This window comes from Mastomys coucha, unplaced genomic scaffold, assembly GCF_008632895.1.
Source record: "Mastomys coucha isolate ucsf_1 unplaced genomic scaffold, UCSF_Mcou_1 pScaffold23, whole genome shotgun sequence".
NCBI lineage: Eukaryota > Metazoa > Chordata > Mammalia > Rodentia > Muridae > Mastomys > Mastomys coucha.
This window is the reverse complement of record NW_022196906.1, coordinates 448,969-475,954: the sequence shown is the minus strand read 5'-3', so window position 1 is coordinate 475,954 and position 26,986 is coordinate 448,969. Positions and strand designations below refer to the sequence as shown.

General features: G+C 36.8%; 1 protein-coding gene across 3 annotated transcripts; it reads right to left on the bottom strand.

Moving 5' to 3' along the window:
* Positions 1–4,352: 4,352 nt before the first annotated feature.
* Positions 4,353–24,788, bottom strand: LOC116073421 (caspase-12). 3 transcript variants are annotated; one of them, XM_031345329.1, is made up of 12 exons: positions 24,698–24,788; positions 23,454–23,705; positions 21,234–21,293; positions 20,334–20,411; positions 20,083–20,160; positions 18,185–18,279; positions 17,638–17,811; positions 16,623–16,857; positions 15,776–15,925; positions 12,872–12,981; positions 12,358–12,482; positions 4,353–5,471 (listed from the first exon to the last, which is right to left on the bottom strand). In XM_031345329.1, exons 1-11 carry the CDS (start codon positions 24,702–24,704, stop codon positions 12,384–12,386), a joined length of 1,338 nt encoding a protein of 445 aa, XP_031201189.1. In that variant the 5' UTR covers positions 24,705–24,788; the 3' UTR covers positions 4,353–5,471; positions 12,358–12,383. The 3 variants fall into 3 exon arrangements, with proteins under 3 accessions (XP_031201189.1, XP_031201190.1, XP_031201188.1); XM_031345330.1 differs by having other exon boundaries at positions 12,364–12,482; XM_031345328.1 differs by lacking the exon at positions 4,353–5,471 and having other exon boundaries at positions 11,561–12,482.
* Between the last annotated feature and the right edge of the window lie 2,198 nt (positions 24,789–26,986).

Below are 26,986 nucleotides of genomic sequence, written 5' to 3'. Positions count from 1 at the left end.
TTCATTTCTGAGTCTTCAATTCTATTCCATTGATCTACCTACCTGATTCTGTACCAGTACCATAGAGTTTTTTTTAATCACTATTGCTCTGTAATATAGCTTGAGGTAAAGGATGGCAATTCATCCAGAAATTCTTTGATTTTTGAGAATAGTTTTTGCTATCCTGGGTTTTTTGTTATCCCAAATGAATTTTCAAATTGTTCTTTGTAACTTTATGAATAATTGTGTTGGAATTTTGATGGGGATTGCATTGAATCTATAGATTACTTTGGGCACGATGACCATTTTTACTATATTGATGCTGCCAGTTCTTGAGCATGTTCTTTCCATTTTCTGAGACCTTAGATTTCTTTCTTCAGAAACTTGAAGTTCTTGTCATACAGCTCTTTCACTTGCTTGGTTAGAGTCACACCAAGTTATTATATATTATTTGTAACTAATGTGAAGGGTGTCATTTCCCTAATTTCTTTCTCTGCCTGTTTATCCTGTGAGCATAGGAAGGCTACTGATTTGTTTGAGTTAATTTTCTGTTGGGATTTTTGGGGACAGCTAAGTATCCTATCCTATCATCTTCAAATAGTGATATTTTGACTTCTTCCTTTTCAATTTGTATCCCTTTTACCTCTTTTTGTTGTCTAATAGCTCTGGCTAAGACTTTGAATCCTATATTAAATATGTAGGGAGAGAGTAGGCAGCCTTGCCTTGTCTCTGAGTTTAGTGAGATTGCTTCATTTTCTCTCCATTTAGTTTGATGTTGGCTATTGGTTTGCTGTATATTGCTTTTATTATGTGTAGGTATGGGCCTTGAATTCCTGATCTTTTCAAGACTTTTAACATGAAGCAATGTTGAATTTTGTCTAATGCTTTTTCAGCATCTGATAAAATAATTGTGTGATTTATTTCTTTAAGTTTGTTTATGTAGTGGATTACATTGATGGATTTCCAAGTATTGAACCATCCCTGAATCCCTAGGATAAAGCCTACTTGATTGTGGTGAATGATTATTTTGATGTGTTCTTAGATTCGGTTGGCAAGAGTTTTATTGAGTATTTTTGCATTGATATTTATAAGAGAAACTGGTCTTGAAGTTCTTGTTGGGTCCTTGTGTGATTTGATATCAGCATAATTCTGGCTTCATTAGAACAAATTGGGTAGTGTTCCTTCTGTTTCTATTTTGGAATTGTTTGAAGAATATTGGTATTAGGTCTTCTTTGAAGGTCTGAAAGAATTCTGCACTAAGACTATCTGGTCCTGGGCTTTTATTGGTTGGGTGAGTTTTAATGATTGCTTCTGTTTCTTTGGGGGTTATGGGACCATTCAGTTGGTTTATCTTATCCTGATTTAACTTCGGGACATGATATCTGCCCAGAAAATTGTCCTTTCCATCCAGAGTTTCCAATTTGGTTGAGTATAGGCTTTTGTAGTAGGATATTTTAATTTTTGTAATTTCTTTGGTTTCCATTGCTATCTTTCCGTTTTCATTTCTGATTTTGTTAATTTGTATACTGTCTCTGTGCCCTATGGTTAGCCTAGCTAAGGGTTTATCTATCTTGTTTATTTCCTCAAACTTCCAGCTCCTGGTTTTGTAGAATCTTTGTATAGTTCTTTTGTTTCTACTTGGTTGATATCAACCCTTGGTTTGATTCTTTTCTACCATCTACTCTTCTTTGTTGTATTTTCTTCTTTTTGTTCTCTTTCCATGGCACTAACTTTCACCAGGACATCACAATCTATGGATCTAAAAGCCGTTCTGTCCCCTCTTCCAAGGTGATTATTGGGAGGGATCATGCTATAGAAGCTCTATTTATGGTTGAGCATTTCATAATTTCTCATTTTTTTTTTCATATTGACCATTTGTGGGTATATATAACCTTCTGTCTACTGCAAAAAAAATCTAGTGCTTTGATGGGCACTGAGCATTGTCCTTTTGGTGGGTATAATGATCAGTAGTTAGGAGCACCTTAATGCTATAACCTCTGAATGGAATAACAATAGTAGATTCTCCTTCATGGACTATGACCAACCCAGTCATGTATTCCTCTAATTTTTAGGTGTCAAACTAATTAATGATGGAATGTTTTTGTCGTACAATTGTCATGCCAGTCTAAAGAATATGGATTTTGAATTCAAGATGTAATACTTCTGAGAGTCTGTGATACTAGAGCTAAAATTATTCAAACACTTGTAATTTATTGGTCAACCAGAACATGGGTAGGACTTACTAGAAAGTAGAAACTAGAAAGCTTAAGAATACTAGAGGCATTTACTTTTCAGTGTTGTTTTTAGTGTCTTTTGTATGTAGTGGATTATTAATGTTGCTTTACTCTAAAAGTCCTGAGTAGTTTCACATCTTGTGTTATTTCTAAACACCTAGAATCAGACTCATCATACTTTAGAATGAGTCTGGACAACTGATAAAGCCAAGGACGAAAGAGTCAACCTCTCAGGAATCCACTTCACAACAACACATTTTCTCATAGATCTGATACCAAATTCTGCAGGACTTATCCTCTCCAAACACTTTTATTTTGCTAACCCTGACTGCTTATTTTTATATACTCCAGACTTAGGATGGATAGACACCTTCTGTACATACTTTGTCAGCATCCCTTTTGTTTATGTTATTTTTCCCACCACAAAGCCAGGTTAAACATTCTCCAAATCAAGTTATGTCTATTTAGCAATTTATTTGCTATGTGCTTGGAACCTGATTGATAAACACATAGAAATATCTAGATATGTTGGAAGATATTCCAGCAGTAGGAAGTAAGTTTTCTAGAAAAAACTTTTCTGGAATTAAGGAATCTGATCTACAGAAAGTTTATGAGGTTTGATGAGGTTTCTAGTATTAAAAAACAATGATACAAGTGGGCATTTTTTTCTTATGCTTGTTCATGTTCCCATTGTTATTGATTAACCTTTATTATTATGAGATTAAATCATGTATTTGTCAACTAAAAGGACACTAGGAGTAGAAATTGTGTAGTCTTAGAATGCTAGATTGGAATACGCAAAAGCTTACAGAACACTGAGATACACGTTAAATGTCATATAGGGATCTCTGGGGTTCAAATATCATGTGATAGAAAATACTGAAGAATGCTTATAGGTTATGAGAACGTATTGTGGTTTTGTTTGAGAAAATGATTTAACAAAATGGTAAGCTGTTCATATTCCTGAACAATAATTCTAGAGCAATTTCAGAGTATCAGAAACAGGCAGGAATATGTCTTTAAGCCTCGCACTCATAAAGCAGAGTTAGGTACATCTCTATGAGTTCAAGGCTAGCCTAGTCTTCAAAGTGAGTTCCAGGACAGTCAGAGCTACCTAATGAGACCCTGTCTGAAACAAAAGAAAACAAAACAAAATAAGCTAACCAACCAACAAACATGAATAGAGATCTGGATCTTGGCTGACCAATGATAAGACTATGCGTTATCTCTGGCATGAAATTAATGAGATGTGATGTAAATAGTAAGAATAACAAGGAGAGAAAAGTGTTGGAAATAGAATGTGCAGGTTAGATGATTAGTTTGACACACAGTGTGCAAGAGAATGAAGACTGAAGTTACATATTCAGGGATCTATTTTATAAATGTGAACATGAAGATGAAATGGTTGACCTAGAAATGGGAAAGATGTGAAACAAGATTATTCAGTTTAGTTTACAATTCCATACATTTAGATATCTGTGTTGAACATTTCTGTGTAAGTAGAACACTTGCCTATCTTGTTTATTCTGTACTCTTATATTAACTAATGAATAAAAAGGCAGATTATATATTCTGGGCACATAATAGCTACCAAGAAGAATCAAGGGGCAAATGGATATATTTGATAAAATAAGTTTTAAAAAAAATCTTCAAGTAAGGTAATTCTTTTTTTGTTTTTTGTTTTGTTTTTGTTTTTTGTTTTTGTTTTGTTTTCCAAGACAGGGTTTATCTGTATTGTCCTGGCTGGCCTGGAACTCACTCTGTAGACCAGACTGTCCTGGAACTCAGAAATCCACCTGCTGCTTCCTCCCAAGTACTGAAATTAAAGGTATGCGCCACTACTGCCCAGCAGTAAAGCCACTCTTATTTCAATAAGTTAAGGACACTTACAAAATCCACTAAAATCACATTATAAAATTCACCATATAATGTTTTCTACTCAATACCCTTCTCTAATGAAGACTTATCAAGAATATTCTCTTTGTCAAGCACTGTGTTAATTAGTGGGAATAGCACAATATAGAACAGGAAAATACATCCCTCGTGGAACTTTTATTCTTGTGGGAAGATATGGCAACATAAATGGCAAAAACTAGCTATGTTTGAGTCCATCAGAACAAATGGAAAAAATCAAGGATGTGGGGACTACCAGACCTTTATTTAGTAATGCTCATGAGATGTTTTTTGATAGGTATCAATTTAACATAGATTGAAAAGACAGTAAGCATGGTAGAAAAGGTAGAAAGCTTGAACTGTTAATGGACACTTTTAAAAACAGAACACAGATCTGGTATGACTTAAGGAAGAACACTCAGAAGGGGTGACTCTCACAACTTCAAGGCGTGCCTATATAGAACTTGTAACTCCAGGAAATACTAGCTAACAGTTACTATGCAAAAAAGAAAGATTCTTAAACATTTTATAAAGCAAAGAATAAACAATTATTTTAATTTTAGCTCAATGAAGTAAAAAAATGATATCACATCCTCAAGATGACAAAAATAGAGGTAGGTGGGCTTCATCACATCCTGTTCCAAAAGAATTCAATTTTGCATACAATATTTTGTGTCAAAAATTGCTTTTAATGCTTTAAACTTGTATTTTGTGTTTTGAGGGTTTATTTCAATAATACTAGTAGACAAAGACTTAAATGTGTGAGTATATCTTTATTACTAAAACATTTAAGAGAAAAATTGTAAACATAGCATAAATTTGTCAAGTATATCTTAACAAACCAATTAAAAAGAATGGTAGATGACCACTAGGCATGAAAACCATGTATGTCAGAGACAAACAGTGGAAATAAGCCTCCTTTATCTTATTCCTATAAGAGGAATAGTTTTAGCTAGATATGCAACAGTATGCAACAGACACTTCATTTCTCAGTTTCATTGTAGATAAGATCTTCATTGTGAATAAATTCTGATTACTAATTTATAAGTGAAAGTGGCTCACCAAAAGGTATCATTCATGTGTTCTTTAGTATTTTTCTTTTTCACTCATTCATTTTACAGAGATGTGCAAATATAAATTTAATAAAATAAAGTGAAATGTGTGGAGATTTGGAAAGAAGGAACTAATCTATACTTTTCATGCAAATTTTTACATGTCAGGTTTCCCCCCAAAAAATAACCTATGGAAATTATCTAGCCTTATGATATCCTATAAAATACCTAACTGAAAAGTTTTACACATTTAAAAATCCTGGGATCTTGGAATTTTCTTTTCTTCTCATCCACAGCAATACTTGATTGGGAACTGTGTGGGAAAAAACAACTCTTACTTAAAAAATAATTTCAAAATAAAATTTCAAGAAGTTTATAAAAATAGAAATATAAAACTCCTGGTAAAATAGGAAAAGTAACAATGAATTAGCAGAGCACATTCCTAAGCATAATTAAATCCCATGGAACTCTCATACCAACTTTAAGAAAACTTGTAAGATTGTTATGAAAATTACCAGAAAGGCATACAAAATCAGAATAAGTGAGGAAAATATGGACAACACATGATACCAAATCTCAGTCCTTCACAACATGGCATAACATTCACCACTAAGAAGCAAATCAAGACAAACAATGGTAGTGGTCTATATAGTAAACCATCGTCCAAATGCTAGGCAATAGAGGAAAAACCTGCTGTGCACACATCAACCTGTGGAGGCTAGCATTAGTATAAATATGTAACACCTGGGAACCGGTGTCAGAGGAGCCACGTAATTAATTAATAGTGCTACAATGAATTTTACAATGTTTCAATACTATTGAATGTATGGAAATCTTAAGAGCAATCATTTGTTGTATATTGGTGACTATCCTGTTTTAGTAATATGCATATAGTTTTCGCACATAATTTGGGGGTTATTATACATAGAAATGATTTTATTTATATACACTGATTTCATTTTAGACATACCTTCTGAGAAAATTAACTTCATCTTAACAAATGTAAAGGCATAAAAATATCACTATAAAAATTTTATGCAATCCTTCTGGTCTAAGCCATTGCTCAGAGCAGACCTTGGGTACTACCTCCTCACCCAGTTCCACAGCATCCAGAGTAAGCTCCCAGATGTTCTAACATGCCCAGGATCATACCTGAGGAGGCCACAACATCTGTCTCAACACCTGGAATAGTTGGGACCAGCTGGATCCAGGGACACAGAAATCCCCACCTGGCCAGTGACACAGGTTCCTTCTGGTGTGAGCTAGTGCCCTGAGCAGACCTTGAACATGAGCTCCACACCCAGTCCCACAACACCTAGAGGAAGCATGACTCTCAGGTACTCTAACATCCCCAGAATCATAGGTGCTCTAACAGGCCCAGGATCACAGGATCTCAGGAGCTTGGTCACATCAGGTTTTCAGGATCTCAGAAGCAGATTGACTCCCAGGAGCTCTGACCCATTCAGGATCTCAGGATCCCAGGATCCCAGAATCACAGGATCTCTAAGACAGCAGAACTCTGAGGAAATCTGACAAAACTAGGATCGCAAGAGGGATAGACTCCAGGTAGAGGAAGCAAGGGCAGGTAGCTCTAGAGGTAACCAGATATCGAGAGCCAAGGGCAAGTAGGTAAGCAACAGAAACCAATGTCATTTGACATCATTAGAACCCAGTTCTCTGACTATAACAAGTGCTGGATATACCATCACAACAGAAAAACAAAATTCAGATCTAAAATCACTTCTCATGATGATGATTGAGGAGTTTAAGAAAGACATAAAAAATTCCCTTAAAAAGTTTCAGGAGAACACAGTTAAAAAGGTAGAAGCCCTTAAAGAGGAAATACTAAATCCCTTAAAGAATTATAGAAAACACAACCAAACAGGTAAAAGAACAAAGCAACCCAGGATCTAAAAATGGAAATAGAAACATTAAAGAAATCACAAAAGGAGACAACTCTGGAGAAAGAAAACCAAGGAAAGAGATCTGGAATCATAGAGGCAAGATTCACCAATAAAATACAAAAGATAGAAGAGAGAATCTCAGGGACAGAAGACACCATAGAAAACATTGACACAACAGTCAAAGAAAATGCAAAAATCAAAAAGCTCCAAACATCCAGGAAATCCAAGACACAATGAGAAGACCAAACCTAAGGATAATAGGTATAGAAGAGAGTGAAGATTCCCAATGTAAATGACCAGTAAATATCTTCAACAAAATTATAGAAGAAAATTTCTCTAACCTAAAGAAAGAGATGCCTATAAACATACAAGAAGCCTATAGAACTCCAAATAGATTGGACAAGAAAAGAAATTGTTCCCATCAATTAATAATCAAAACACCAAATGCACAAAACAAAGAAAGAATATTAAACACAGTTAGGGAAAAAGGTCAAATAGTATTTAAAAACAGACCTATCAGAATTATATCAGACTTCTCAACAGAGACTATAAAAGCCAGAACATCCTGGGTAGATGTCACACAGACCCTAAGAGAACACAAATGCCAGATCAGGGCATATCCAGCAAAACTCTCAATTAACATAGATGGAGACACCAAGATATTCCATGAGAAAACCAAATTTATACAATATCTTTCCACAAATCTAACTCTACAAAAGATATAACTCTAACTCTATAATAGATGGAGAACTCCAACACTAAAAAGGAAACTACACCCTAAAAAAAGCCAGAAATTAGTCTTCTTTCAACAAACCCAAAAGAAAATATCCACACAAACATGATTCCATGTCTAACAACAACAACAAACGAAAAACAGGAAGCAACAGTTAATATTCCTTAATAGCTCTTAACATCAATGGACCAATTCCCCGATAAAAAAAACATAGACTAACAGACTGGATATGTAAACAGAACCCAGTATTTTGCTGCATACAGGAAACCTACCTCAGTAACAAAACCAGACACTACCTTAGAGTAAAATGCTGGAATAAAATTTCTAAGCAAAAGGTCCCAAGGTTAAGTACGCATTCTAATGATCAAATAAAATTGACTTTCAGCCAAAATTATGAAAAAAGTCAAGGAAAGACACTTCATGCTCATTGTACTGGCTGGTTTTGTGTGTCAACTTGACATAGGCTAGAGTTATCACAGAGAAGGGAGCTTCAGTTGGGGAAGTGCCTCCATGAGGTCCAGCTGTGGGGCATTTTCTTAATTAGTGATCAAGGGGGTAGAGCCCCTTGTGGGTGGTGCCATCCCTGTGCTGGAAGTCTTGGGTTCTATAAGAGAGCAGGCTGAGCAAGCCAGGAGAGGCAAGCCAGTAAGGAACATCACTCCATGGCCTCTGCATCAGCTCCTGCTTTCTGACCTGCTTGAGTTCCAGTCCTGACTTCCTTTGTGATAAACAGGAAGTAAGCCAAATAAACCCTTTCCTCCCCAATTTGCTTCTTGGTCAAGATGTTTGTGCAAGAATAGAAACCCTGACTAAGACACTCATCAAAGAAAAAAATCTACCAAGATGAACTCTCAATTCTGAACATCTATGCTCCAAATGCAAGAGCACCCACATTCATAAAAGAAACTTTACTAAAGCTCAAAGCACACATTGCACCTCACACAATAACAGTGGGAGATTTCAACACCCCACTCTCTGTGATGGACAGATTATGGAAACAGAAACTAAACAGAGACACAGTGAAACGAAAAGAAGTTACTAAATAAATGGTTTTAATAGATACTTATAGAACATTTCATCCTAAAACAAAATAATATACCTTCTTCTCAATACCTCATGGTACCTTCTCCAAAACTGACCATGTAATTGGTCACAAAACAGGCCTCAACAGATACAAGAAGATTGAAATAACAGATCACCATGAACTGAGGTTTGTCCTCAATAACATCAAAAACAATGGAATACCCACAAATACATGGAAGCTGAACAATGCTCTACTCAATGATAATATGGACAAGAAAGAAATAGAGAAAGAAATTAAAGACCTTTTCGAGTTTAATGAAAATGAAGGGACATCATACCAAAACTTATAGGACACAATGAAAGTAGTGCTAAGATGAAAATAGCCCTAAATGCCTCTAAAAAGAAACTGGAGAGAGCATATACCAGCAATTTGACAGCACATCTGAAAGTTCTAGAACAAAAAGAAGCAAATATACTCAAGAGGAGTAGATAGCAGGGAATAATCAAACTCAGGGCTGAAATCAACCAAGTAGAAACAAAAAGAACTATACAAAGAATTAACCAAACCAGGAGCTGGTTCTTCGAGAAAATCAACAAAATAGATAAACCCTTAGCCAGACTAACCAGAGGGCACAGAAACAGTTTCCAAATTAACAAAATCAGAAATGAAAAGGGAGCGATAGCAACACGAAACAAGGAAATTAAAAAAAAAATGGTATTAAAAAAGCCTATACTGAACCAAATTGGAAAATCTGGATGAAAAGGACAGTTTTCTAGGCAGATATCATGTACCAAAGTTAAATCCAGATCAGATAAATCATCTAAACAGTCTCATAATCCCTAATGAAATAGAAGCAGTAATTAAAAGTCTCCCAACCAAAGAAAGTCCAGGACCAGATGGGTTTAGTGCAGAATTCTATGATACTTTCAAAGAAAACCTAATATGAGTACTCTTCAAACTATTCCACAAAATAGAAACACAAGGAACACTAACTACCCAAATCATTCTATGAAGCCACAATTACACTTATACCTAAACCACACAAAGACCCAACAAAAAAGAGAAGTTTAGACCAATTAACTTTATGAACATCAATGCAAAAATATTCAATAAAATTCTCAGAAATTGAATCAAAGAACACATCAAAAGGATCATACATCACTATCAAGTAGGCTTCATCCCAGTGATGCAAGGATGGTTCAATATATGGAAATCTATCAACGTAATCCACTGCATAAACAATCTCAAGGAAAAAAACACACATTATGATTTCATTAGAAGCTGAAAAAGCATTTGACAAAATTCAACATCAGTTCATGTTAAAAGTCTTGGAAAGATCTGGAATTTGAGGCCCATACCTAAACATAGTAAAAGCGATATTCAGCAAATGAGTAGGCAACATGGAAGTGAATGGAAACAGGTAGCAATCCCACTAAAATCAGGGACTGAACAAGGCTGTCCACAGTCTTCCTATCTATTCAAAATAGTACTTGAAAATTTGACATAGTACTACCTGAGACCCAGCTATAGCACTCCTGGACATATCCCCAAAAGATTCTCCAACATATAAGAAGCACACATGCTCCATTATGTTCATAGCATCCTTATTTATACAAGCCAGAAGCTGGAAAGTACTCAGTTGTCCTTTAGTAGAGGAATGAATACACAATGGAGTACTACTCAGCTATTAAAATTAATGAATACATGAAATTCTTAGGCAAATGGATGGAACTAGAAAATATTATCCTGAGCGAGGCAACTCAAACACAAAAGGACACATATGGAATATACTCACTGATAACTGTGTATTAGCCCAAAAGCTCGGATTTCCCAAGATACAATTCATGTACCACATGAAGCTCAAAAAGAAGGAAGACCAACGTGTGGGTGCTTTAGTCCTTCTTAGAAAGGGGAACAAAATACTCGTGGGAGCAAACACAAAGTGTGGAGCAGAGACTGAAGGGAAGGCCATCCAGAGGCTGCCCCACCAGTGGATCATCAAATCCAGATACTATTGTGGATCCCAAGAAGTGCTTCCTGCCCAAAGCCTGATATAGCTGTCCCTTGAGAGGCTCTGCTAGAGCCTGACCAATTTAGAGGCGATGTTCACAGACAACTATTGGCCTAAGCACAGGGTCCCCAATGAAGCACTTAGAGAAAGAACTGAAGAAGATGAAGGGGTTTGCAACCCCATAGGAAGAACAAAAATATCAACCAACCAGACTCCCCCAGATTTCCCAGGGAGTATGCCATCAACCAAGAAGTACACATGGAGGAACCCATGGCTCATATGTAGCATATGTATCAGAGAATGGCATTGTCAGGCATCAGTGGGAGGAGAGGCCCTTGTTCTTGTGAAGGCTGGATGGATGCCCCAGTGTAGGGGAATTCGAGCTTGGGGAGGTGGGAGTGGGTAGGCAGTTGGGGAAATACCCTCATAGAAGCAGGAGGAGGGGGGATGGTTATGGGAGCTACTGGGGGGTGGAACCAGGAAATGGGATAACATTTGAAATGTAAATAAAGAAAATATCCCTTTTTTAAAAAGTTGTATACGAATTAAAGAATAAACAACTCTAAAGCTGAAGTTAGAGTCAATAGTATGCTGTGCATTCTTCATAGACATCATGAGAATTAAAAGTGTAGGACACACTGCATTGCCATTATCAAAGGCTCTAACAAAACAATAACAGGCAGAATTCATTCCAAGTGAATATCTTTACAAAAAGATTTTTTTTCAAAAATTGTATCAGTGATTATTTATTATTTTTAATAATGTGACTTTTATATTTGCTTTGTAGTGAGCATGATTTAATCTTATAAAATGAGAAACTCAGTGTCTCAGGATACATTTGTTCATCGGTCCAGTTACAATTATATTTTTGATCCTGATATTTGTGGAAAGTAAACAGATAAAAAGTTTGGTTTAAAACTTCTTTGTGGAAAAATAGGTCTCTTAAAAGAACTCTTTTGTTATAATTCTTGCACTTTCTTTCCAAAGATAGCACATTCACAGTACTGAGTTTAAGATACAACTAGAATGGTCTCTGCAGTTTGAAATATATCTACAAAAAGGATGTGGTCTGCATCGATCCCCAGGTGCAGATGGTTAGCAGGTTCAGCCTCCTCAGCACAGTGGGGGCAATGTCTGCTCAGTGTACATGTGGTTCAGACCATGCTTATCACAAGCTCAAAGTATGTGCTTCAGCAACATGCAGTGCTCATAAGAGATAACTTCTGTGCATGGTATTTCCAATTACAGAGGGTTGTGCTTGCACCAGAATCAAGTATTTTCCTTCACTGATTAAGTTCCAGAAAGAAGACTCTAATTCTCAGAGGGTTTCTACTTGGCTACCAGATGACTTATAATTTCTTATGAAATTATTATACTACAATGAAAGCAAATAAAACCAAGATTTTTCCTCAGCTTCATGAAGGAATATCCCCAGTAACAAATTTCTAGTGTGTCACCATCATTCTCTAGTCTATTCAGATTTTATGTACATATGTAGATGGCTTCCCAAATCCACTCACTACATACATTAACCTGCATAAGAGTTGCCTGGGTTAATTCCCAGGAAAAAGGTAGAAATAACGAGTCATGGATACTCTCTCAATAGTGGGCATCTGGGTCAGTTCACCTGGGACCTCAAATGAGTGTTGAACCTGCAATGGCAAATAAAGTCCATATAAATATCCTAAGAAGGGAACTTCTTTTGCTCCTCTACATGACAATAACAACAACAACAACAACAACAAAAACAACAGCAGCAACAACAAAAATTGTTATATTAGGGATGTGGCTGTGTAGGGTAACAGTGTTTAGCTTTTCCTTGGATATAATACAGGCCGAATGACTTAGGAAATTATAAAGTGACTGCTCAAGAGTCTGAAAATCAGAGGGTTTTAGGAAAATATGTATTGCTTATATGTGGTATTCTAAAAATTTGTTCTTTAAATAAATTGGCTGTTAAATATAATTAGAATAAAACCATTTGTGGCTCTTAGCATATAACTGTTTTAGCAGACATAAAAGAGCAAAACCAAACCCTTACCTTTCGAAAAACTTCCTCCAAATGATAACACCAACAGTACTTTTTGAAGCAGTCAATGAGTTTGGAAATGAAGAGAGAGCCACTCTTGCCTAACTTCCAAGAAATATTATCTGCAAATTAAGGCATGGGAATGAGAAAAAAATGAAGACTCCTGGCATGACAGTTTAGGAACTAAGTATGATTGGATGCTTCACAGAAGACAGGAAGCCAAAGGAGAGAGTAAAGCAGAGACCTCAATAAAAGACACATGGAGAACCTGTGAGCATCCTCTGTCATAACACCACAGGTGAGCCCAATGTTACAGCCTACAGCCCGCAAGTCCTGTGCAAGATCACAGAGCCCTTCTAGAACTGACTTCATGGTAAAGAGAAACTCTCATCTGTTACCAGTCCTTGCTGCTCTGCTGTAACTTTTTGCACACTTTTCCACTATTTAAGAAGTCCATTTCTCTGCTGTTTGCACTAAGCTTCTCTTGATAAAGCACTGAAACAGTTCTCCAACTGCCACTTAACTCGCATTGAGTGCATTTAAAGCTTTCCTTCCTGGGCAGTTTCTTTTCACAAGACTCTACTGGTATCTGGCTTCTCCTCATAGATCTTATACGAAAGTCACAAAACAGGCCTGCCCCCTGTCCCCTGCCCCCTTCTCCTTGCAACCCAACATTTCCAAATCCCTAAAGCAATGTCATTTACCAAGCCTCACCTGCACCTGGCCTGTCATTCACATTAGAACTTGTTGGTAGCTCTGACAGCCTTACTGGTAACTCTAAAATTCATTCATTTTTTGTTTTCCTTCCTTTAGTTTGTAAGTCAAGCACACTATCTACCTTTTTCATCTTTAGACTTCATTTTTAAGAGTTTTTTTTCAACCTCATTCCAAGAACTTTTCTAACACTATTCTCAATTTTCTGTTGTTTCCTTCTGTCATTAGCATCAAGAAATCAAATTCTGGAACTTGGCAATCCCCAAACTCAACCTTTAAAGCAGATATCTTCTAGAAATTGACAGTTGCTCAACTCTATCCATCATTTCGCTTTCAGCTATGCCAATGCCATCTCAAACTCTCTGGTAGAATCTCCCCCATCTTTACTTTAAAATTGTCACTTAAAAACTTAAAAACATTTGTTGACATTTTAATCTATAACATATCAGAGAATATTTGTAGTACTTCCTTCCATATAGGTTTCTGCTAACGAGAATTTTAACATGACATGAAACAATATAGTACAGTCTTTGGAAAATAAAACATCCTACCTAAATAATTTTACTGTAGTAATCACTCTAGATAATGAATCACCTCCATATTCCCTATCTCTTCTCAGTCAAATCAACGAAAACAATGAGTCATATTAATTTCCCGTACTAGCTACTGGAGCTAATGACTTGCCTCACTCCATGATATCATTATGATCTCTGGGTCTCAGTCCTGCAATAGCAGTCTGGCAAGCTTTGCTGCATCCACTCTCACTATGCTGCATTTCATTCATTTGCATCATTTCAGTGTTTAAATTCCTCCAAAGTTACTATCATAAAAGTTCCTGTAAGAACTTCCCTTATCTGGCTTCTCTCATGATTTGGTGCTTAAGGGACTTTGTCTTTTCTTCCAAGTTTCTCTATTTTCCTAGTCTTCCATGCACTCTGACTGTATAATGGAGAATATGGCCTCTTTTCCTTGAAGTAGGTAACCTTTTTTATGCCGTGAGCCCCATATTTCTTTACAGTACTTAGTGAAAGTTATTATTACTATTTATCTTATAATATGCTGTGTTTTCCTTCCAGTTAATGTCTGCCTTATAATCCTGAGAATTGACCCAGAGTAGTCAGGGTCCACATCTGCTTTTATTGTGAAGTATGTGTTTCATTTGTCCAATTATAGCACAACATTTTACATGAACAATAGGAATGAAATAATTTTGTGTACTATACTTTATTTCCACCAGTAAAAAAAAAATCTTTATTGTTCTTAGCAGATTACATATTTCTTTTTGTTTCAACAAAAAGTATAGAATTTTTTCCAATAAAATCTCATTAAAATTGCAACACATTAAAAAAAAAAAAGTGTGCCTTATCTAGGTGTGGGCCACCAGTTTTAGTTCAGTTTTTCTTCTATGGTCAATACTTGAAGAGTGCTCTAATCTCTCTTAGCTTACATATGGCCATGCATCAGCAGCAGAAACATCACCATGATTTATTAGAAAGGTTGCATGTCAAGTCTCACGGCAGACACACAGAATCTGAACTCTGCATATCAAAATCTCCAAATGATTCATACACACATTTGACCTTATTCTCAAAGTATATTAGTGCAAGGAACCATGATTTGTATAAACTTGTCAGAAGCTGTCTTGTTCTCTAAATTCTTGGTAGAGCCCTGTTATAGATGACTGTTTAAAAGGATGTTTGCCTAAATTGACATTCAGCCACTGGGAATGTTTTGTTTCTGGGTTGTATTTCACCTGTATTTCTCTGTCTTAGGGAGATCATTAACCATTTGTTGGCTACATTAATATGATGGCAGACATTTCAGTGTTAACTAATATCTAAAATTTGATGAAAATAATAGGCTAAGAGTTTCCACAGTATGTGCTGTAGGCCTAGGATTTTTTTTACTGGTAGATTTCTGGGAAGTGATAGGTTATGCATGTCACTAACATGTTTAAAAAGAAAATCAAAATGAAATAGCATTCACTTTTTTATAGTAAAAATATATGAATTTTGGACTCCCCAAAACTACCTGTCTACATTAATCATTTCTAAGCAAATCTAATTATGAAAACCCAAACAATCTACCACCAAAATGTCCCAATAATTAGACATAGATTGTTTACTGCAAATATATTTTCTCATGCTAGCATATTATATAAAAACTACTACTAATAGAGTAGGGACATTTGAAGTCACTTACGTGGGGTAGAAGATTTGAAAGCAATGAAATCTGTCTCCACATGGGCCTTTGTTATAGTATTATTCCATTTACATCTCAACTCACGTTCTTCATCTGTATCAGCAGTGGCTATCCCTTTGCTTGTGCATACCCAAATAGTTCCATTATGTCCTAGGAGAGATGACACTTCTTAAACAAATGTATACACAAACATTCTTGCAGAGCCCATAAAATATAAAAAATGCCATTATATATCTTATTTTGTACATTGCCATATGATTTTATTGAAAATCCAAATACTTATGTACACATGTTCCATGTGTGTGAAACAAATACATATATGAGTGAAAGGCATCCATTTCCTTGTGCACACTCAGAATCCAAAGGAAAAAAATATGTCAATAGTTTTCCTCTATCATTCTTCATCTTATTCTTTGGACAGAGTTTCTCAATGAACCTGGAGCTTACCTGCTCCCAAAGCATCAGTAATCTGCCTGTCTCTACCATTTATAGTCCTGGAGTTACCTGAAGACATGCTATGCCTGCATTTTCACATAGGTTCTTGGGATTTGTTCCTGCTCAGTGAGCACTCTTACTCACTAAGCCATCTCCCTGACCTCAAAAATATATTATAGAAAGTCCCGACGGACAAGAACAATACAACATCTACCCAATTAACAAATGACTGGAATATATCTTATTATCCCAGGATACTCATTGTTTCTTTAAGATGTAGGATATAAGGTAGTTTCTTTTGGACTGGACACACCAGTAGTACTAAAATGCCCCTCCCCCTTGTCTACTGGAGCATGCCAGACTCATAGAAGAAAGTTTAGAGCCACATGCTAGAATCCTGACTCTGACTCACTGCCTCTGCAGGCCTGCATGATGAGAATCTTGGGTTTGTTTCTCAGACTCCGACAGTTAGAGTTGTTGAAAATTGTGAAGATAGTGTCATCATGAAGAACATCTGGCTGTTTGCTTCTGTGCTTCACCCCACAGATTCCTTCCAGGATGCCATGGGACATAAACACCAGAAATGTGCTGTCGGAAGACTGGTGCTCTGGACGGCCAGCAAACTGCATTAACTCTGTCTCCATTTCCTAAAAAGACTCTAGAGTCAGTCCCAATGCATTCTCCAAATAAAGTTTGTATATGAGTTATAGAGGAAGTTCACAAACACTAAACATTTCTAGGAATCAAGTAATTTAGGCAGAGTAGAAAGGTAAGATAAGTTATATTTTTACATCACATCAGAAAATGGTACATTAGTTTTGTTTCTTTTTTTTTTTTTAACACACTTTTCATGTCTATGGTTTTAAGGAAAATCTCGGACTTTTTTAAAAGACTGAGAGATGGATTATAATTGAAACTAACTTTATTACAATTAGGTTTTGGAAAATTCTCATTAAAAGAAGTGGTCCACAGAGAAGTTTATGTTGAAAAAAATGGAAATATGAAATTTTTTTCTCATCAAACAATATCAAGTTTTACATACTTTAATAATCTGCCCAGGCTGCTTTGGACAGAACTGAGATCATAACCTTTGTATAACTCTCAGTGATTAGGTATTTTGTTCTGAAACTGTTAAAATCTGATGTGTTTATTCTCTGGGTCATGCAAGTTTCATAAGGCTCAGAGCTTATGTCTCTCTTAGAATACCAGTTAATGGAAACACCCAGACTATCACTTAAGAAATACCTCCTGTTTTGTTAAAATAATATTGCAAGGCATTCTGTGAATATTTTCTATGAGACTATACTTTGGAGAAGGTCAAAACTCAGGAATCCTGTTCTGGAGCAAATATAGTGTGTTCTTGTTGCTACCCAAAGAGAGTTTGATAAAAGCACAGGGAAGGTTGCCCCTATCTCTGGGGACATTACCTGAGCTGTAAGGTTTTCTTTTAATACCACAGAGTATCCAAGGTTTTCAAGTAGTTCTCGCATGTTCAAAATGTCAGTATCAGCATCATCTCGATCAAAAAGGTAGTCAAACTTTTTGTTGCAGATGATGAGGGCCAGACGTGTTCGTCCTTCTTTCTCCATCACTGGATATATCTGCAGTTAACAAACACAGGAGATTTGAGAAAGGGACCTGCCCATACCTCTAAAATCAATACAATGCAGATGAAAATAGTTGTTGTGAACAACAGAAATGTTGCTGATGGAGCTATGCTTTGCTGATGAAATGTGAGACTGAAAACATATATTAGGGTCTGAATAGGTATTGATTTTGTCTAGTGGCATGGTTTGGATTATGTGGTAGGGTGGACTTGAGGACATACTTTGAGATAAAATTTAAAAGTCAGAAAAATTTAGGAAGAGCACCAGTTGGTCAGATGAAGTCCACTTTTCTTTGTCGTATCTGAAGGAATCTGTGTGTATAGCCTAAAAGGGCTAATTCCAATCCCCCGCTTCCAAAGCTCATCACCTCTTTTGCCCTTTCTGTCTTCATCTTACAAAACTGATCACGTGGACAAAGCTTCAGTGTATCTTGGACTTCTGAGCTCTGGATTCCCTGAGGAGCTGAAAGAGAAAACAGAACCAAAGAACTGACACTGCTCTATAAGTCATACACATGTTATGGCCCCAAGTTCATCATTCTTGAGTGCTCACAGGTGCTCCTCAGAAAACTAATGAAAGGTCAAAACCAATTCATATATGAACGACTGAAGCAAAAGTCTTGATGTTTTTGCTTTTTTGTTTTCTGTTTATTACTGACAGTTTTGTGCTTTTGTGGTGTTTGCAACATTGTCTAGTCTTTCAGGTTCAACACATTAGAATCACATAAACTTAGGGATCTAAACTTTGTAAGGAAGTTAAACAACATTTAGTAGAATTAAACAATTGATATTTTGATTTTCTAACCTTGGATAGCCTTTCAGGACATTCTAGAGACAGGAAGTGCACATCAGTTTAATGTTTGGCTCTACAACAAATCTGTTGTCTTTTTTTTTTTTTTTTTTTTTTTTTTTTTTTGCTCATTTATGATATGCAAGCAGCTTACACACAAAGGATTTCCTACTCTTTGCACATGCTTGGAACACAGTCAAGTGTTGGGTACTGGCTAAATCTCATAGATGACTGGACTGATCAGTAGATCTATATTTAATCAAATCTTTAAGGAATGACAATGAAAGCAGTTTTGAGAGAAACACCCCAGCCCCCAAGCACATATGCATGCCCACATGCACACAACACACCTATGCAAACATTCATACATATACACACACACGCACCCATACACACACATGCACATGCATGCACACATGTATGCATACATTCACACACATGCACATACTCATATTCACAGTCATGCACACAAATGCACGCACACAAATGAGCACATATTCATATATACATTTACCATGGTATGTTCCTTTTCCACTGAGAAGGTATAGGCATCACATCACATCTCTGACTTTGAACTTAGCAGCTTTACTTATTTCACATTTAATTTCCTACTTCCCTGTCATACTATAACCTTACATATGGACTTGTGACATGGAAAGATCATTCCTGTATCAGGTATACAGTTTTGCACAAATTTCCTTTGCACCTTGGAAGTATATTCTACAATATCTCCTCATTGGCGGTGGGATTGGCTAAACATTTGAACATATACCCTTCCTTGTCTATTCTCAACCTTCAACCCATCCTTACATATGCAATTGCTTTCCTAGTCTAGTTCACTTTCTTTTATCTGTTAAACAAATTTACACTACTTCTTATGTGTTTACACAAATATCACCACTCACTAAATTATAAACTCAATGGTAATGAGGGGGTTTTGATCTACCACTCTTATTGCTATATAAACCAAATATTGAGAACAGAAATTCAGTATTCCACTTAGTGTATGGTGTAGGCATACAAATATAAAAAAAATGCATAGGTTTTTTTTCCTTAGTTTGTCAGAAATTCTGAAAATATAACATTCCTAAAACATTATCGCTATCCTTTCTAGACAAGTGTAATTCCTTAATAAGCCCCAGTAGTTCATCTGTTTCTTTGGTGAACACAAAGAATGTGACTCATACCATGTTAGATATTTTTATATAAGTACATAACAAATTTTAATACAGTATACACACATGCTTAACTACATCCTGTTTGTGTTAGTAATTTCTGAAACTTTTACTATTTTATAAATTTAAAGATGTTATTAACATCATTTAAAAGCATAAGCTATTACAGCATATGTCAGCAATAGTGATGGTCCTGCTGTATGGCCTTCTTGGCTGTGACCCTAGTCCCACAACCCATGAAAGCTTTGAAAATTTACTTTTTCTCAAATGATATCACCATAAACTCTGGGATAGACATTACCTGTCAGCATTAGATGTGATGCATGGGCCACTCCAGCATTTATCTTCATTTCTTCATCTTCTACTTCTCTCCTGGATTCTGAAAAGAAATTGAGAACCAGGGTTTGAAAGACTTTCTAGTGGTGGAGGGTGAAAACACCCCAGAGTTTCTGAGACCCTATGCAGTGGTCTCTGCAGTAATTCAGGAAACCTGTGACCCCCACCCCCCAGTGATAAACAAGACCCATGAAACAGGGGGTTTTGTGAAATTACTCATCAGAGATAAAGACGATGTCTGCTTTAACAAATCTTGCGCCTCATCTTTGCTGTCTTTCATTTCATTTTCAGAGTCTGAAGTAAACAAAGAAAAGGATAATCAGTATTCTGTTTCAAAGATATTTTCTGGCTTATGTTTTTATAAAGTTCCACATGTTGATACATGCATTGTGAACATGCCCTTTACTACTATTCGGACCAAAAGAGGAAAAGTATGCTCTGTAAGCTAAGGGCTCTATTTTCAGTTAAGATAGTTAATAAATAAGTTCATATTTTTCTTGTTTCTTAGGTGTGATGTAAATTTAAAAAAAAAAATCTTTTTCAACCTACACTAAACTTGTGACCCCATTTACATGATTTAGGCCCTTACCTAATTTTGTTCCTTCCCTTGGATTGTATTCCTTGGGAACACCTCATCTCTCCTACATAAAAGATCTCAGGAGGCTGGCAGGGGCTGCCCTGTCAACTCTCTAACTAGGGTGAGGTAACTGGTTGGCCAGTCCATGCTGCACCCCAAAGGACAGCTTAACTGAACATTGTGGATTTGGTCTTTTCCTCTCACAATTTTCAGGTTTAACACTATCTCTTTTAAACTCCTGCTTGTTTCCCCATTCCTATTCCTCTAGTGTTGTGTCCTAGTTTTTTTTATATATTGTATTATTAGTGACCCCTGAATCCAAATTCTGTTGTCCATTTGCCAGGTCTGAGTGGCCATCTACTGGATATGAACAAAAACTGGCTGTCTCCAGTGTCAAGTGACTCTACCTAACTCAGTAGTTATATACTGCTGTCTCTTCTGAGAATGAAAATGTAGAATACTACAGTTCCCTGAGTCTTTCCTGGGACATAAATGTAGAGATCAAATAGTTACACTGTCTGTCAGATACTGGTGATTACCTGATGGAGAAGAAGGTATACATATTTTCTGAGGTTCATCATCCTCATCACCAGAAAATTCTGAAACAATATTAACAGAAAAATTTTTTGAAGGAATATAACAACATTTCTAGGCCCTTTGTACATGAAAACCCTCTCAAAGCACTGATAAATGCCTATGTTGCTCTTTAAAGCATGGATGTTCCATCTGGTTTCCAAGCTTCAGGTTTGTTTATAGGCATGCTAGCCTTTTCCAAAAAAAAAAAAAAAATACTGAAGGCACAGATTCTATGAAACAAGATTTTTTTCTGTGATTATTATATAAATAAAGATGTAGAGAAAGTGTGTACCCAGAGTTTCCTTATAATAGCATTTATTTTTCTGAGAACGAAAATATACTTGACTGTATTAAAGTTGTTCTTTATACAGCAAAAATAACACAGACAAAAATGCCAAGAATTTAAGATACACATTTCTTTATCACTTGCTGGAGTAGAATCGTGGACCTGCAGACCAAGGACCACTTGCCACCTTGTATTAAGTATTTAATTCAGTACATAAACACCCACTGTTCTTCAGCGATTGATGCTGTGCTATCAAAATAGAAAACCTGAGACATGAATGAGACAGCTACATACACAAAGTTTACAATACTTGCTCTTTTAGAGCTAAATTATTGATCCATTAAACTTCATATTTAGGGGTTTTTTCTTTGTTTATTTTGTTTTTTTTTTTTCAGTAGAAATTAAAGCAATGAAATTTTCATCTCTGGAATTGAGCTACATCTAAAAGAATAGAGTGGCCTTCTCCTCTCCCTCATTCAACATTCTATATCTGAGAATTAGTCTAAAATCTCCATGATATGACCAGAAGCTTAGATCACAAGAAAAGAGGAGTCAAGGACAGGTATCGGAGGAGATGGGGGAGAAGGTACAGAGGATCAGGAAATTGAACAGAGGTGTGTAGCAGTGGGGGATGGGGGACTTGGGGTAGGCACTAGAAAGTTCCAGATGCCAGGAAAGCAAGAGGTTCCCAGGACCCAACAGGGATGACAGCTGAAATATCCAACACAGGGGAGATAGAACTCATAGTGACCATATTCAGTGGATAGGCACAGCCCCCAGTTGATGGATGTGGCCACCTATCCTTCTCAAAAATTCTAACCCAGAATTGCTCCTCTTCAAAGAAAATATAGTAAGACTGAAAATAGGGAGGCAGAGAATGAAAGTAAAGCCATCTAGAGACTGCCCTACCTAGGCATCTATCCCATCTGCAGACACTAAACCCAGACACTATTGCTGATGCTAAGAAGCACATGCTGACAGGAACCTAGCATAATGGTTACAGGAGGGACACTGCCAGAATCTGACCAATACAGATGATTATGCTTGCAACCAAGCATCAGACTGAGCACAAGGACCCCAAGGGAAGAGATAGGGAAGGACTGAAGAAGCTGAAGGGGATTGTAGCCCCATAGGAAGAACAACAACTAACTGGATCTCCCAGAACTCCCAGGGACTAAACCAACAACCAAAGATTATGCATGGATGAACCCCATGGCTTTAGCTGCAGATGTAGCAGAGGATTCCCTTATCTGGCATCAATGGGAGGGGAGGCCCTTGGTCCTGTGAAGACTTGATGCCCCAGCATAGGGGGATGCTAGGGTAGTGAGATGGGTGTGGGTGGGTAGGTAGGAGAGCATCCTTATAGAGGCAGGGGGAGGGGGATAAGATGGGAGACTTGCAGAAGGAAAACTGGGAGAGGGAACAACATTTGAAATGTAAACAAATAAAATAACTAATAAAAAATAAAATACAAAACAAAACAAAACAAAAAACCCTGCTTTTTTAAAATCAAGATGACTAAATATTTGATGAATACCTGCCATCTATCATGCGTGATTTCTTACATAATCAATATGTTTCATGAATAAAGCAGCCAATGAGGCTTGCTTTCTTATACCTGTGTTTTAGGACAGGGAAAGACAATAATATAATGTATATGTAAATGTCATTTATTTTGCACATAATCAATGGTGCAATTGTTAAGGGAAAAATAAAATATTAAGGAGTAGAAAAGTAGTTTGGATGAATCTAGGCCTTTTTCATCTGTTAAACAAATAGATAAGCAACAGTTTAAGGGATGTGGGGAGGTTAGATTTCCTTAAGAATAGAAGTAAACACAGAAGTTTTGTACGAAGTAGAAAAGGAGATGAATGGCATTATTTCCAGAACTACTCACGTAAACTCAGCTGTCCCCGGGAATTGGCAATGTGGCCAGCAAGTATTTTTCCTGCCATGTCTGTTTTCTCAAAGAAGTTCTCAACCAGGTTCTCAGTTTTGTTCAGGATGAAACTCGCACTTTCCCCTATTTTGAGTAACTCATCTCCATTTAAAACATTCTTTTCCATGAGGTCATCAAAAACTCCATCCAGCATGTCCTTGGCCAAACCTTTAAACTTGTAGATTGGATCTCTTTCATGTGTTCTCTTTGCTGTAAAAATAATAGCATTTAGACATGGAAAGGTATTTAGATATCTGTTTCTACACTACTAGCTTTCAAATTCAAATACAGACAAGAAGCACCCACATAGCTAAATAAACAGAACTCTCTGTAAGGCTTCTTAGAAATTATACTTCCTGCATTAGGATGGGACCATGGGTTTTCCTGGTTTTTTTGTTTGTTTGTTTGTTTGTTTTTTAAATCTTTCTTTCATTTTTGAGATCATAATATAATTAATCGGGTGACAGTTGAGTGACAAATTGTCTATGAACCCACAGGAACATTTATATTGTCCAACAGTACAGGAGGAAACAGAGGTGCGGAGAAGAGAAACAGCTCCATCAGGCAATTCAACCGTAGACACATGATGTCTGACATTTCTTCAGATCACTCATGAGCCTTCCACTTTTGCTCATTTTTGTAAATATCTTAAAAGGACATTTTTATTCCATACACAGCATAATATAATATGATCATATTACAGTTATTTTGTCCCTCATTTTGTTTATACTGCCAGTGCCCCTAGAGAGCTCTGTGTAGAAATAGAGAAATCAAACTAGCTGGCTTGCTTGCACTGAAAGTAGTTCAGATCCAGAACAGAAAGATGGAGGAAATGCAAGGTTTTGTTCTGTAGTAAAGTTTCTCATCCTCAAAACCAAACACCCACAGAGCTGGGAAAAACATATTCAATATTTAAACCTATTGGATATTTAAATATTCAAAGACAACATTTAAATTAAAACACAGGAAATACTAAAAGGAAGGGTCTAGACACATCCTTTTTCCTGTCTTTCCCGCAGTTGTAAATGCTGAGTATAAATGCCTTTGAGAGTGTCTGTATGAACTCTACTTCAACATGTGCTCCCGTAGCTCCGACTTACAAACAACTCTGCTCTGATGAAGCCCTTCCAAGTAGTTATCTCTTCTCTCAGAAATCCGTATGTAACTCCCTCAACACAAGCATAAATAAAGGAAGGACTCACCCGCCATGGCTGTACAGGATTTCTGGACATAAAAAGCACCGAAACTGAAAGCAATCTGAGAAACAGTCTGCCTTTCGTTCCCAGAAACATACCGATGGTGCTGTCTCACTGAGAATTCCCTCTTGCCAGACTCTCCTGCTCTTTGCCCAGAAAGTCAACAGGGCTTCGCTTTGATAAGCAGAGTTTTTCCTTGACTTTTCAAAGTTTTCTAACTGAAAATGTATATTCACACACAATTCATTCTCAATCTAGTCTATCATTAGCACAATTTCGAAATGCACTCTGAGTTGCTTTTCTTAGCACCTCTATGGTCCTTTGCACAGACAAGAGACCAGGAGGTGATACTTGGTCAACCCAGAATGTGTCAATTCGCAGAGCTTCAGCTGATAGAGACGCTGACTGAGAGGCCAAACCTTGATGCTGGTACTACCAACTCAAAACCCAGGTTTTATTTCCATTTCTTTGAGTCAGCAGGTTTATTTGTCAATTTTAGATATTATTTATCCGGAAACACCAGTATACATTGTGGTGTGTTAAATGCACAGGACAATCTTTCTCTCTAACTTATGGATATATATTGGTAACAAAAGTTAAATAAGGGAAAGGTTTATAAACTGCAAAAGAATGCTGTTTTGATACTTTACTTTCATGGTTCAGGATGCTTTATGTTAGTGGCTTTCTTTGTGAATTGTTCATATTCCTGATACAACACTTGATATGATTCTAATGCTGCTAATTTCATCTGTCTGCCTTCTTGTAGTAGCCTTCCTTGCCTTATTGCCCTCAGGAGTTAATTGGAGGGACTAACACCTCACTTTCAAAGAACTAGGTGCAGGTTCAGGCCTGTCTTCACTAAGCCACAAGGACTTTTCCAGCTTTGAAATCTGAACGTCCATGTAGAAAATTTGTTGACAGCAAGAGGAAGAGAGCTTCCCCATTTCTCGGCAGAACGGCGAGCAGAATGCAAGCACTCAGCTATGATTCTCCTTTTCTGTTTCTTAACCTCTTCAAGACCTCAGTACAAGAGAAACCACATCCAGGCCAGCTCCCTGCTCCCCACCCTCCTGTAGCCTGTCCTTTGCAGAAACTCCTTCAGAATCATTCTTGCCTCACTGACAACACAAGACTCCCTTAGTCCATCCAAAGGGCTACCACAGTGCCAGTGTCAGACAATTGTATTAGAAATCAATCAACTTGTTCCTTGAAAATACCATAGTGAAAATATATAGTATGATATGTTGAGAACTATCATGTATGGCAGGCTATAACTTTGAATGTTTGTCATATTAACACATTACACAATTCAATAAATGAACACAGTGTTGAAAATTTAGACTGAAAATTAGACCCTCAAACTTGTCTCACTCCTATACTCTATATAGAACTTCACTACATTATTTGTACTTTTTGAATAGTGGTAATAACTGCTTAAATTATTTTGCTTGACTGTTCCATTCAGAAGGAAATGAAACTATTTTCACTACCTGTTTACTACTCTTATCCTCTTTCTCTCCTGCTGGAGCATTGCCCAGCAAGTCCCTATTGTTTCTATGAGGGTCCCATTGTGATTTGTTAATTCCTTTCCTGATCATAGGTGGAAGGTTGTTTAATGTAGCACGAGAAGCTTAGCAGTGGTTGCTCCACTGTTGAAATTGACAACAACTCTTCAAACTTCCCTCAGCTGCCAATAGTACTCCAGGGAGAGACTCTTCTACAGCTGATGAAATGCTGATGGGACTAATAGTAGGGCTACCGTGGAAGATAGTCAGAGCCATAGTAAGTTCATCGGGAGGTCATCATCCTTTAAGACAGCCAAAGCCACAGTGACTTCCTAGAGATAGCCAGAGCCACAATGACTTCCTGTGAGATAGGCAGAGACACAGTGAGTTCCTGTGAGGTAGCCAGAGCTGCCCTGAATTCATGAGGGCAGCAGCTTTTTTATGACCAGAAGATATCATTTTGCTGCACAACTGTCCTTCTTCCAAATATTTTAGGATGTTTAATTTATATATTTCCTGTCATTGACTATTTCGTATAAAAGCAAACTGTAGCTAGCCTCATCTCCTTCTTGTTGCTGATACCATGGCTTTTAATGACTTTTTTTTCCACCAAGTATCATGAATTATTTTTGAAAACAGTTTCATAGACCCAGGCTGATTGCAAAGACATGGTCTTTTTGCCTCAGTCTCATGAGTGCTGAGGTTGCAGGCTGTACAATCACACTGACCTGAAAACACACTTAACCCTCCTTTTTATGTTATAGTATTAACAAATGGCTTCACTTTCATC